We start from the raw sequence: 14,670 nt of genomic DNA on the forward strand, positions 1-14,670 counted from the left end.
AACACAGAGGTGCCTACCCGAATGGACACCGCTGCTGAAATTATTCAGAACCCTCTCTTTTACAGTCCTAGATACCCTGTTTCCAGTTAGGCTTTACTAACGACCTGGACAGTAAAATGTTAATTTGAAATTGTTTTCCTTGAAATTGCTCTTAAGAGTTTACTTCCTATCAACTTTGTTGTTTTAATTTAAAATGTATTTTTTCTAGCTCTTATTTGCAACACTCCTTTCAGACTTGTTAAAATCAAAGTGAATGTTTTTCTAATTCTTTTCTGTTAAAACAGCACCATAACAAAATACTAACATTTTTTCTTCTTTTCCTAACAAGAAACTTAAACTTTTTTTGCTTGATATTTATAAAAATACTGAACATGATTTGATAACTATTTCTACTGTAGTATGATGTCCTAATATGAGTACCAAGTCATAGGTGTATTTATATATTACTGCTAATATCACATGCAAATGACTTTGTGTTAATGTTTTAATATTTTGATATCAGATTTTGAGAACTATACAAGTAGTTACACCTGCATCTTAGTTCTTCATTTTGTATATGCATTATTAAAGTGTGAAATTGTTTAATAGGTGATTTTATAAAACAGATACTCATTATTCAATGAATAGTAGAGCTAAAATTCTAATACCATAAGCCCCAAATAGCCATCCTATTTCTTGTCATGCTGGAACTGTATGAATCCTCCTTGAAGTGATAAGTCATCACCTGGGACAAAGTTTTAATAGTACTGTTTTAATGGTCCTAACTCTGAAAGATTAAGTATTTCTGGGGTGGTCTTGATAATATATCAGAATCCTGTTGTGATGACCTGATCCATATCTACCAAAATACTCAAATGGTTTTTAGCAATTATTAAATTAACTCATTCTATTAAAGTATTAGAGAATTCTAGAGTTCTTGTTCACTTTATGGCATTTTAGTTGGCAGTATAAATACAACAGATTTCTCCTTAGACTTTTCATGTAAGGTTGGTTTTTCTTCAGTAGTAATAAATAAGTTAACTTTATTTTACTTATATATCGACTCTTTGAATTGCTTTCACACTTTTTTCAGTTGTCATATAATATCTAAGAAAAAAGCAAAAGAATGTTTTCATGCAACAGAAAAATAAGGTGCCATGGTCAGAAAAGAAATTTACCACATTGCAAACACGCTATGAAGTGTGGTATTTTTTTCTCTGAAATTTCCACACTCAACAGGAAACATAGACAGCAAGCTTGAGTGGGTGGGTCTCTGAGGTTAAAACTGTTAATAAAATAAAATACCTGAAATTTAGTTTTAAATGCAAAGCGTTTACAACTATGTTTAGTTTTTATTAACAACAGTCAAGTGTTCTGACCCTTTATACTAGGTGAGTATAACTGGATTTTTTCCTCTTTCAAATGACTTGTTTTTCTCTCTTAGAAAATGAAAGTGGTTGATCTCTTGCCTATAGTTAAACTCTCTTACCGCTTACATTTAGTAGTCTAATGTATGAGAAGTAATAGGTTGTTAACATTAAGAATTAGCATAAGTAAAAGAGCTTAAATGCTAAGATTTCTTTTTAAATGTTTTACTTTGTTTTGAAAATCTAATACATGAAATTATATACTTTATTTTCATTTTATTGTAACTGAAAGGAATATTTGCACTGCAGTATGAGGGGTTTGGACTAAATGGTGTCCTGAGTTGTCTTCAAGATAAAAAATCCTAAAATTTAAACTCATGATAATGGGAAATGTTCATGCTTTAATAACTTCAAATTCACTTATGAAAAAATGAAATCCAGGTCAATATCCCTTTGTTTTAAATCAATAACATTTACATCTCCTAGCAAATGTTAAATGTTCTTAAATTAAGCAGATATCATTAAGCCAAACTAAAAAGGCTTTGGCTGTAAATACATGAAAAGATAGGCACTTGTGTGATTTGGATTCATAAGTGGTTTAAGTTACTCATGGTTTAGTAAAGTTAATAGACTAAAGCATTGCACTGAAAATTTATATGCTTGTATATTATAAAATTCAGGAGGGACCTTAAGATTGTACATTTTACTAGTAATTGATTTAGGTGTAGAAATTTAAGTTATTTGTCTAATTGTAAGGTCAAAACTAGGATTTAGGGGCCCTACCCATCATTATTTTAATGCTTCCTAGTATGTACATAAATTTTATTGAGTACTCTTGGTCATTGTTACACACTTTTTAGTCCAATCTTTTTCTGTGTTCTTCAGTGAATTTATTACTCAAATATAAAACTATCAGTTTATAGGATGATTTATTATGTGTTTTTATATAAGTAGCTTAATTCATAATATTATCCTCCATATTAACTCTGCATCTCAAAAGGCTAAAATTTAAATAGATGTCATATATTTTTCATGAATTTTGGCCACTATCTGAATTTGCATATAAAAAAGACTTTAGTTGTTAATTTACCTAAAATCCTAGGGGTGTTTAATCTCTGCGAAGATCAGTATCTTTTCTGAAAATATCACTTAGTTCTTACCTTTATCACTACGTTAGCTGACAATATATAAATAGGTAACAAAACATACTCTTCTGTTCCCCACCTCGAGATAGAATAGTTCAGCTTCCAAATGTGTTTTTAAAAAGAAAAGAACATGGACAACTGTGTGGTGATTGCAGGAGTGGAGGGGGACATCGAGGGGTAAATGATGGAAAAAATAAAGTAAAAGAAAAATTAAAAGAAAAGGAAAATATCCACTGGCCTACTACATATAAAAAGGAAAAAATTAAAAATAAAATTTAGTGTACATAACTATCATTTTTTCCCAGTCCTCACTGCAGCAGAGGATCCGGGTTCTGATTTAAGGACATTCAGGAGAATATGCTAGGAATTGTTTAATACGTCCAAGGTAAGGTTAGGAATAGGCAGTGTCTATAATATTGACACCACTTGAAAAAAGCTGGTAACCATCTCTCCCCTTGCTCTCTGCCTTTCCTCGTTTCTTCTCTTTTTCCTCTTGCCTATTTTCCTACTTTTTCTAACTTAGCTTTTCTTAATATAAAGCAGATTTGCTTTCTTAGGAAATTATTTGGTAAATAGCCTCCAAATACAGTAATTTCTTAAAAGTAAACTCTTTATGTTTTCTCATCTAGAATATGATGTATTAATACAAATTCTAAGTTTTGATATATAGTTTGGTGCATAAAATTCAAATTTTTTACATATTATTTCTGCAGATCCCCAAGTAAACCCTTGGCACGGAAGTTAATGGAGTGGGAAGTAGTGAGCAGAAATTCAGTATCTGATGACAGGCTAGAAACACAGAGCCTTCCATCACGATCTCCACCTGGAACGCCTAATCAGTAAGTACAAGCACATATCAGGTGTTCTTTTTGCTCATTTCTAAATGATTGGTTGTATATGTCCATTACTTGAAGATCAAAATATGTAAACCTTACTTATTTAAACTTTGGTTAGATATGATTTTTGTTGCTGCAGATCATTATTTCCTCTTAGCCTTTCTCTGAGCCTGTAAGTCATTGTGTAAGTGGCATGGAATAGCCTCAGCAGATGAGGTAGTAGCATTCAGCAAGGGTATTCACTTTCTTACACAGTTGACTTTCAAAGTAAGGGTCTCAGGCCAATAAATCAAGATCTGTTGCTAGACTTAAAATCTGGGAATGTGGTGGTTGTTGACATAATCCTTTCCATGTAGATCTCCAACCCAGTTTCTGAAGGAGCATATGTTGTCTGAAAATTCTAAGTGATTAGGATTCTCTTACTTGGGCTCCTACCCCAACCACTGCTTTGCCATTTTCTATGGTCTAGAAAAAGGGATTTCCAACATTATTTCCCACAAGCTTAGCCATAGCTATCCTAAGAAGCAGAGTTATTCAGCACTGTTTATGTGTTCCACTCTAGCATTTCACAAAAGCTGTACACTTTGGTACAGATAATAATAGTAAGGCCAACTTGTACTAGCCAAAGATGTTATCTTAATGTTATAATGCTAACAAATGTGTTGTATGTATATAATTAATATAATAATAAACAAATGAGAGCACATTGACAGAGCTTGTTAACCCATAGGTTGACATACTTGAATTTTGGTATGGAATACAATATTTGAAGAAGCCTTTCTTTAAAAGTATCTCACACACATTAATGTCCGATAAGTGTGCACTACATTAAAGTTTTGTCACTGGTGGATGTTGGTCAGCCATAGAATACACTCCTGGTACCATATTGGCAGTAAAGTGTGCATCAAAAGTTTGGCTCACAGAAGAATGATACCTAACACCTAGATGTCTTTCTTACTACTAGAAAAAATAGGCTAAAAAGTTTCTATCTTGCTAATTGCAGGTTGCTGAATCATGTTTAAAAGAGACAGTCTGTATTCAGAGGCTAATTAGCTTGTTTGAAGAAAATCCAGAAATTTCTTTTCCTGGTTCTTTTCCAGCCAGCCATTTATCCATTTGTTACCAGGAACAAGAAGTTTAAACCAGATGATTGAATTAATTATTTAGCAGTAGCTCTGATTAATGAAACAATTTTAGGTATAATCTGAAAAAAAATTGTTTTTTTCTAAACTTTAAAGAGACAGTACTGTATCGTGGTTAAGAGCATGGGCCCTGGAGTCACTGTACTTTGGAACTTCCAGCAAGTTAATCTCTTTGTCCCATTTCCTTTATCTACAAAATTATGTTTATAATAATAATGTCTTTCTTGTAGTATTGTTATGAAGGTTAAATGAAGTGATGTATGTAAAATGCTTAGAATAATGCCTGGCACATAATGCACATTATAAGTACTCAGATATTAACTATCATAATTAATAATAATAATGACATTAATTCATGTGACTATGTCACTTATGAGAATGGAAATATGTTATTCAGTATTTAGTCTTAGGAATTAAAGCCCCATAAATAAAAACATTATAAGGATTGAAAAAGAATATTATGCTCAGCGAAATAAGTCAGAGAAATCTTAAGAATCATATGTGGGATATAAAACTGAAACTCATAGACTTAGACAGTAGTATGGTGGTTACCAGAGGGAAGGGTGTGGGAGGAAGTAAAGGGAAAAGGCAGCCAAGTATTTGGTGACAGAAGGTGATCTGACTGTGGGTGGTGGGCACACAGTGCAATATACAGGTCGTGTATCATAGAAGTGTACACTTGAGCCCCGTTGGTGTGGCTCAGCAGTTGAGCATCAACCTAGGATCAGGAGGTTGTAGTTCGATTCCCGGTCAGGGCACAGGCCCGGGTTGCAGGCTCGATCCCCAGTGGGGGGCGTGCAGGAGGCAGCCGATCAGTGACTCTCTCATCATTGATGTTTCTATCTCCCTCCCTCCCTCTACCCTTCCTCTCTCTCAAATCGATAAGGATATATTTTTTTAAAATAAAATTTTTTAAATTTCAAAAAAGAAGTGTGCTCTTGAAACCTATATGATCTTATTAACCAATATCACCCCAATAAGTTTAAATTTTTTAAAAAGAATTCAGACCAGAAGATATTTCTGAATCATTTAATCTCTCCCTTTATTTTATAAATGCTGATTAAGACACAAAGTTGTAATAACTAAAACCTAGAAACATTAAGGATGGTAGAGATAATTGATGACGGAATAGATAAAATCCTAGTGGCAGATGGTGGGCTATAGCTCAGATTTTTACTTCCTATTTTGTGTTCTTTCTGTTTAAGTCACATTGTTTAAGTCACACTGGTTAATCTTAAAAACACCCAGTTTTTGATGGACTCATTTTTTAAATTGAATTAAATCACATTTTTACTCAGTTTTCTTTCTCTTTATGTAGTCGAAATTCTGCGTTCACACAAGAGGGAACCCGGTTACGGCCATCTTCAGTTGGTCATTTGGTAGACCATGTGGTTCACACTTCCCCAAGCGAAGTATTTGTGAATCACAGATCTCCATCTTCCACGCAAGCTAACAGCATCATTCTGGAATCATCACCGTAAGACCTTTTTCCATTCATTTTCCTTCTTATAAATAATAATGCCCCAAATTGTTTCATTTAAATATTCTGGGAAATAGAGCATTTGATACAAGATTTTATTTTTGCAATGTTTTAAAAATTTATATATCTGTAAATGTGCTTATTTGTCCCTGAGAATTCTTGGTGCTCCCCTCAACCGAAAAGAAATCACTATTCTTATTTTATTGACTCAATATGTTCTTGAACTTTTAGTGCATACACTTAAATATTTCTGCAGATAATGTAGCACTGTGGCCAGTCAGTAAGGTAGCAAAAGGTAGAGTTTTTAAAACTGTTTTTTGGGAAGGGACCCCATAAGATGACTAGACAGCCCGGCCGGGCGTGGCTCAGCAGTTGAGCGTCGACCTGGGATCTAGGCGATCGGGGTTCGATTCCCGGTCAGGGCACATACCCGGGTTGCGGGCTTGATCAATGACTCTCTCATCATTGATGTTTCTCTCTCTCTCTCCCTCTCCTTTCCTCTCTCTGAAATCAATAAAGATATATTTAAAAAAAAAAAAAAAGATGACTAGACAGTGTTGGGAACATTAAGGAGCAAAGGAGAACTAAGGAATATGACCATCACACTGAAAATAAGTTATGGAAAGCATGCACATGTTATTTTAAAATTCATTCCTATTTCATGCTGTACACTGATACACAAATTCAGCTTCATAATTCAGTATTTATATCTCATCAGTTTAATGTACAAAGTTCTTTATCCTCAATACACAGTATCTTGATTTGTTGGGTTATATAATGCAGTTCATATGCAAGTAAAAATGCAGTGTGAGAATTTGAAAAAAGTAAAATACCTTACAAGATATATAGATAGGTAAGAAGAATCATTAGTTGTTGAGAAAGAGAAAGGGGTGTAAGATATAGTGACTATAATCAGGGTTAAAGATAAGATGGAAGAGTAGACGGAGCGAACAGCAAAGCACTTATTCTAGGTGCTCTAGAAAAATGTCACTAGATCTGTAAGACCCATACTGAAAACAGTATTTTCGGCCCATGGTGCGTCCTGGAACTGATGTGAAGATGTGAAGGACTGACTGTATGCGTTGCTCTTACATCATTTTATGTAAGGGACTTGAGCATTGATAGATTTTGGTATCTGCGGGGGCCCTGACACCAATCCCCTGTGGATACTAAGGGACAACTGAAGTTTTAGGGGAGTCAAAAGTTATATTTGGATTTTCTGTTGTGCAGGGGTCAGTGCCCTAACCCCCCCCCAACACACACACATTGTTTAAGGGTCAGCTCTATATTCCCATCTCCCCCTTTCTCTCTTCCAAGAGTTAACACAGGTAGTAATTTGTCCACGAAATTTTTTATGTGGATAAATTTTGAACAGTATGTGTTTTGACCTTGGTTTCCAGTCCATCTTTGGATTATTTTAGGCAAGTTGTTGGTTTTGAATATAGTAAAATCATTGGATTAGAAATATATTATTAATTAAAGTAAATATGGATGCTATTAGAGCCCTGGTCTCTACTGGTCTTGCAGTTTGTTCGTTTAAATAGTTTCTGTAGGAATTTGAATGTAACAGTATTACCGCTTATAACCAAAATAGAATGATAAAGTATAGGTCTGTTGAGGCTTCAGATACTGGGAGGTAAGAGGCTTGCTTAGCTTCTGTCTGTTGTATAAATTGAATTTCATTTGAAACACTGTATTTGAAGAAAAGAGTTCACTGCTATGAAATATTTGGAAACCCTTGATTTTAAATAACTTTGCTTATGAAACAAACTCATAGACACAGACAACAGTGTGGTGGTTCCCAGAGGGAAGCGGATGGGGGTAGTAAAGGGAAAAGGGGCTAATACATGGTGACGGAGAGGATTTGACTGTGGGTGGTCACACAGGGCAGTGTACGGGTCATGTATCACAGAAATGCACCCTTAAACCTGTGTGATCCTGTTAACCAGTGCCACCCCACTACATTTAATTTTAAAAATAAATAAATAATAAAAATAAAACAACTTTGCTCCTGCTTTTTGCAGTTGGTTTCTTTGAGGTACAACTATAACAATGTTAAAAAGAGAGGCTCTGGCCCTAGCCAGTTAGCTCAGTTGGTTAGAGCATCGTTCCAATACACCAAGGTTGTGGGTTTGATACCCGGTCAGGACATGTACAAGAATCTTCCAGTGAATGCATAGATAAGTAGAGCAACAAATCTATCTTTCTCCCTTCCTCTCTCTCTAAAAAAGTCAATTAAAAAGAACATTTTAAAAAAAGAGCACAGGCCCTGAATTCAGACTGGGTTTAAAACTTGGTTACACTACTTCAAATTATGTCACCTTGGATGAATTATTTTATCTCTGTAAGCCTCAATCTCCCCACCTGTAAAAAACGGATGATAATATCTGCCTTGTAGAGTTATTGTGAGCATTTAATGAGATGCGTAGTTCAGCAGAGAAAAATTGCTTAGTAAATATTAACTATATAATTATATAACTCTTTCACTTAATTTGGGGGGAATTTATACTGGTAACTTTAAGTGTTTATCAACCATCTCTCAGCAAGTTTGAAGTATGGATGTCTGATTGAACACAATGACCAATTCCCCAAATTCTCAACTTTGTCCTTAGGTCCCTAATCCTGAGAAACTATGCAGACTTCATAATCCTCAAGTGTTAAATCTGTTTCCCTGAGCCGTTTTTTTCTGGCCTGTCCTCTTCTAGTCTTATCTAATGAGTCACCACAGCTGTGCTTGTACTGCTTCAATTCCTTTGCTTAGTCCTCAAAGATTTGAGGATATGGTTTTTGTTTGTTTTCTAGTCTTAAATTAGAATAAACTATGCTTCTATGAAAGGTATGTATGCCTTCAGCATCTTTTTTTTTTTTTATTCTCAGCCTTCAGGATTTATCGTTATAACTAAAATAATCCCTTTGAGATGTCATTTCTTTCTCTATTCTCCCTATGACAGATCTTCTCCAACTCCCACTTTAAAGACAAATGATTACTTCTACTTATAAGATTCCAGCCTTCTTTGGTTTCTATTTCCCTAATCCTGTCTAAACCACCTGATAGTGGGTGTTGGCCTTCTCGTTAAGTTATAGGTCCCTTCTTTCAGGGTGCCAGCTGTTATTTCTAATGGGGCTATCTTCCACTATGCTGCTTGGTTGTGCTTCCCATGTGTATGATGTCTCTTCATTCTTTTATACTTAGCAGTTGTTTTTTTGTGTGTGTTTTTTGTTTGTTCATTTGTTTTTGAGTTTGGGGTGTGGGCTCTTTTGGCCTAGAAATGGTATGTATTTTTAGAACTGACCTATTTCATGACACTATTTTAAACATATTATATTTCTAATTATAATGCATGGTTTACCTATGAAAGTCATCTTCCTAGGTAATTATTTGAGTAAGTAATAGATTGGCTACGTATGACAGTTGTACACTAGGTATGTAGAAGGAAGTTATCATTTGTTGCAATAAATTAATACTTTTGGAGTATATCTTTAAAATGTAATTGATAGCCTTTGCCCAAATTATGAATTTCAGGAATCTGTGTTGACATCCTTGATTACTGTTAGAGACTGTATTTTAGGTAGGTAGGTAAGTAGGTATGTAGGTAAGTAGGTAGAGGCAGTTTGGTTATTGAAATTGGAAATGTGGAAAGGGAAAACAGTTACTGGGATTACTGAGAGAGCACAGTTAGTTTGTGGGAGCTTCCCAGACTAACCTAACCCTAACAGCTATCATGCATGTGGAGAACCTGTTCATCATCCTCTGAGAAGTTACTTTAACAAGAAAGTTACATAAAACAATGAAGGAAGGTGGATAGCCCCAATCCTGAAATCCAAAATTATATTCTCCTTTCCTCTGTTACATCTTGGCTGATCCTCTGTCTACACTTTATTCTCCTCACCTTTTCTTTAGAATTTGGCTTTAATGCCAGCCCAAGCCTGTGTGCTTGGATTCTCTTCCTATCTGTGTCTTCCAGTGGCTGTGAATGTTAAAGGAGAGGTTATACTCAAATACCCACTGGAGTCTGGCAAGTAACACAGGGTGGGATTTATGTGGACCAGAATGCCCATGGCTTATTCAGAGGCAGCAGCTACCACCTGGCTTTGTCCAGTGGTTGACAACATGTAATTCAGGTACATTCTTTCCAGAACTTCCAAACTGTTCATTCTGGAAATAGATATGCATGTAATTTTTAATGTCGTCAATTAAGTCACATTTTACAACAAAGTGAATGTACCAAATGTATGTTGGCCAAAATTGTTTCACAAGCTGTGAATTTGCAACCACAGTCCTAGGACAGTGATTTCTATTCAGAAGTACATAATAAAAATCACTTCTGGAGCTTTTTTGCCATATATGCCTTGTCTCTTACCCCAGAAATGCAGATTCATCAGTTTTAGCAACATGTCCTATAATGCCAGTACTGTCCCTCTCTTGTAACTGAGCATCACCATCATTATGCCCATACCCACTGGGTTTGGCTCACTGAGATACTGCACTGCAGACCGGGTGTCATTTTGTTCCTGTGGCATATATTTAGACTGTTAGCTGGACCCAGAATAAAGAAAGTTGCTCTGACTACATTCCTATCTGATCTCAGCCCTTACACTGTTCCCTACAGACTTAATTTTGAAGATAAATGCTTCCTGGGTGTGACAGCTGTATGCAAAATTAGAAAAAAGTTTCTCTTCACCTTGCATAAGGAATGAGACCTGTTGATTGCAATATGTGGAGTCCAGGGACTTGTGGTTTTTGTCAAGTCTTGGAGGCTTTTTAGAAATGTCACATCTCTGAGGCTCTGCCAAGGGATTCCCATCTTCACCTTTCTTAGTCCCTTGTAGTAGGGCATGGTTGAGATCCATGTCTGTATTCTAATCTGTGGGAATACTTTTCCTGGACCCTTAGCATTAGATTGTATTGAATCTTAGAGGCGTGGGTTGTTAGCAATTGAAACTAATAGAATAAAAACTGGTGTTTGGTTCCTGGAACCCCTGGCCATCAAGATAGACCTCAGAGAAGCTTTTGCTGCAAAGGATAGGTATGTTCTCTGATGCAGTCTTCTTGGCTTATCTGAATTTAGAGCACTTTATGCTCTACAGACTTCTATGTAGAAAGCTCAGCTGAGTGTGCATTCTTGTTTACCTGCTTCTTTAATGATTATATTTTATACTAGCTTACAAAATTTCAGAAGACTATTCTCATTAGGAGAAACCTCCCTGGAGGACTATAGAGTTACACCATTCATTATTAATCCCTCTGACTTCCTTGACACTAATCAAATTTTTAGCTCACTACCAGTATCTACCAGGTATCTAGCAGTGAACCTCTAAATAAGTTCATAGCTTTCTACCAAGGGAGAGCATATGTATCTAAGGGACACTGGCGGTAATCTGTATTAGTTATCTCAAGCTAAATTATGCTGTGGTATAGCAAATTACCCCAATTTACAGTGGCTTACAACCCAGGTGGTTTCTTTCTTACATTATATATACGCCATGGATCGACTGTGCCTTGACTCCATGTCATGTGTATTCCAGGACCCAGACTGACAACACCCCTGTTTGGGATACAGCTGATCATGGCTGAGGAAAAAGAGAAGCCTAATGATTCCAGAGCCATTTCTTAAAGCTTCCTTTCAAAAGTAGAACCATACCACTTCTACTCATATTTTATTGGTCAGAGTGAGTCATATGGCCAAGCCTAATGTCAAACGGGAAGGGGTGGAGAACAGCTTTTGAACTGTAATATAACAGAATATACAGTTCTATTTCCTTAAGACCTTAACAGCTTGTATCTTAGGCATCTGTTGTCAGTCAACAAAAATAAACAAACTAAATAAAATGTGTGCCTTAGTACCACAGCAGCTGCCAACTTCTTAACTGTCCTTAAGCAATGGACAGTAATTCTTTTATTTCCCCCAAAGGACTCCCTGCCATCTCAGAGATAAATATTAAGCCCAGTGATAGTCATTGCTCTATCAAGAACTGTTTTTACCTCGCCTGTTCTCAATTCCACAACTTCTTGAATGCATGCCTTCTAGCATACAAGTTGAACCACTGGTTCCCCCTTCTGGTCTTTGTGAAGAACTCACAAGTAATGTTAACATATGCTGTGCTTGTTCTTTTATTATTATTATTATTTTATTTTTCAGTTACAGCTTACGTTCAGTATTATTTTATATTAGTTTTAGGTGTATAGCATAGTAGTTAGACAAATATATTTTACAAAGTTTCCCCCCCAATATTTTCAGTACCCACCTGGCACAATAATAGTTATTACAATATTATTAACTATATTCCCTATGCTATACTTTACATCCCCATGACTATTTTGTAACTACCAATCTGTACTTCTTAATCCCTTGACCTTTTTCGCCCAGTCCCCCAACTCCTCTCTCCTCTGGCCTCCATCAGTCTGTTCTCTGTTCTTAAAAACTGCAGTTTTTACTTTGAAACTTCCCCCTATTGTATCTAGCTCTTTTTTATCAATACCTACTGTCACAGATTGAGGCTTATGTTCTCCAGTGTTAATTGGATTTCCCCTCCTCACCTTAAATCAGATACTCTGACAGTGTCTCGTTCAGTTTTTCCTTTTCATGATCTCAGCATTTTTACTCAGATTCTAATTCTTGTTGCAGCATTGAGTTCATTACTTTCATTAATCGTGTTTTATTTCTAAATAAATTGGGCCACTTAACATCTCTAGACTACCAGTTTTTTTACCTGTAGAATGGCTCACCTCTCAGTTCTGATTTCTCTTTCCCTGCCTTGTTCCCTGGCTACCCATATGACCACACCAAAAACCTTTTTTTAAAAATGTTTTTGGGAAGGTATGTACACTGTTATAGTAGATAGTAAATATCTTCATAAGGATACCCTTGACGTAGATTTTACTATATGTACAGCTGTTTACACATTTGATAGAGTAGGAAATTGGACTTGCCACTTAAACTTCAAAGTTAAAAAAGATTTCATTAAACAGTGGCATTTGCAAATCAATAAAGTATTTAAAGATGTCCCTTACTAAACATTGTAAATATGAGTTGCTTGACTTTAGCTTTTAAAACAACAGTTCTGTAAGACAACTTCCAAAATATTTATTCTTTTCCTTTTTTCCTGTCTAGATCACAAGAGACCCCTGGAGATGGGCAGCCTCCAGCTTTACCACCCAAACAATCAAAGAAAAACAGTTGGAACCAAATTTATTATTCACATTCTCAACAAGATCTGGAAAACCATACTAACGAAGCATTTGATGTTCCATCTTCCCCTGAAAAATCTACTGTAAGTGGCTTCCAATATTCTCACATTTCTTTGAAATTTTTAAATCATAAGTGAAATATAATTTCTGTACAGTGGCATATTTTATCTGTATATTATATTGTAGTATTTTCTCTTTTTTATCATGTTTGCGCATGAATTATGCCATGATATAACCTAACTGGAATTTCCTTTTATCATCATTTATAAAATGCTCATTGCTCTAGACATTAATTCTTAACAAATTTACGTTGATTTTAGTTTTGTAAAGCACACATTTCTAGAACAAATGCTAATAGTCCATTAAATACCATTTACTTTATTATAATTCACTGAGTGCAGAGACTATCATTTTCATCAACCTTTTGATTATATTTATGAATATTTTGGTATTTTCGCCTTAGAGAATATGCTTTTACCACAACAAATGGTAAATTGTTAGAATCCCCTGATTTCTGAATTTTTAGTGCTTTTTAAGATAGATGTAAATAAACCAAAAGTGATACTGTCAATACATTTTAAGGATACACAGTGTTCACGAAGACGTATAAGAGCAGACAAAATATGTGTATGTTTAAGGAAATTTACAGGGACATCAGGGAATAAAATAAGATGCAGACAGAGGAGGGTCCACAGCAGTTTTGGCAGTGTCAGAAGTTTCTGGTGACCAATGCACATCTAGCCCTCTCATTTTTTTACCTATGGCCCTCCCGTTTATCTAAAGTTGAAAGGCAAGAGGCAGCCACTGTGTTTTCCCACACTTCCTGCTCCACCACCATAGACATGTCAAAAAGAGAGCAGAATCCTTACCAAAAGTGGCATCTTTAGTGTTACCTCTGTGGTGATTCTTTCGTATCACTCGTTCACTCATTGGTTCACACTTACTGAGGCCTTTCTGTGTGCTAAGGTACTTGGGTGGGTATTGGGAATGCAGAGACAGGTAAGACATGGCCCCTGCCGTTAAATAATCTACAGTGTAGGTTGTGTTTTCATTCATGCAAAAATTACTTTTGAGTACCCGCTATATGCCCTGCATTGTTGTAGGCTTTGAGGATTTTATGGAATGAAATAGAAAAGAAAAAAAAAATCTCTGCCTTCAAGGAACTTGTGTTCTGGGGCTAGGGTGAGACAACCAGTAAACGAGGTAAATAATTTAAGTATTTAGCATATTAGATAGTATAAATGGTAGGAAGAAATATAAAGCTAGAAGGTCTAGGGAATCTCAGGAGCAGTGTGTTACAATTTTAGATAATACACCAGGGATGAACTTAGTGATAAGCATATAGATAAGCTGAGGGAATAGTAGGTACAAAGACAGGAATACTACTGATACATTCGAGGAACATCAAGGGAGTCAGTGTGGCTAGAGCAAAATTGGCAAATGAGGAGAAAACAGGTCTTGGAGAGGGTCAGGTCCTAAAAGGCTTGTCTTACAAAGACTTCATTTTTTATCCCTGAGTGAAATAGGAAGCA

General features: G+C 35.6%; 1 protein-coding gene across 4 annotated transcripts in view; it reads left to right on the forward strand.

Moving 5' to 3' along the window:
* The window catches only part of PTPN4 (protein tyrosine phosphatase non-receptor type 4), a 174,205-nt gene that overhangs the window by 114,234 nt on the left and 45,301 nt on the right, over positions 1 to 14,670 (forward strand). For all 4 annotated transcript variants that reach the window (XM_016209806.2, XM_087819904.1, XM_087819905.1 and 1 more), the window contains 3 exons: positions 3,205 to 3,330; positions 5,788 to 5,946; positions 13,062 to 13,221. In XM_016209806.2, coding sequence (XP_016065292.2) covers positions 3,205 to 3,330; positions 5,788 to 5,946; positions 13,062 to 13,221 — 445 coding nt within the window. The remainder of the gene's footprint in view (positions 1 to 3,204; positions 3,331 to 5,787; positions 5,947 to 13,061; positions 13,222 to 14,670) is intronic.

This window comes from Miniopterus natalensis, chromosome 8 (genome assembly GCF_054644295.1).
Source record: "Miniopterus natalensis isolate mMinNat1 chromosome 8, mMinNat1.hap1, whole genome shotgun sequence".
NCBI classification, from domain to species: Eukaryota; Metazoa; Chordata; class Mammalia; order Chiroptera; family Miniopteridae; genus Miniopterus; species Miniopterus natalensis.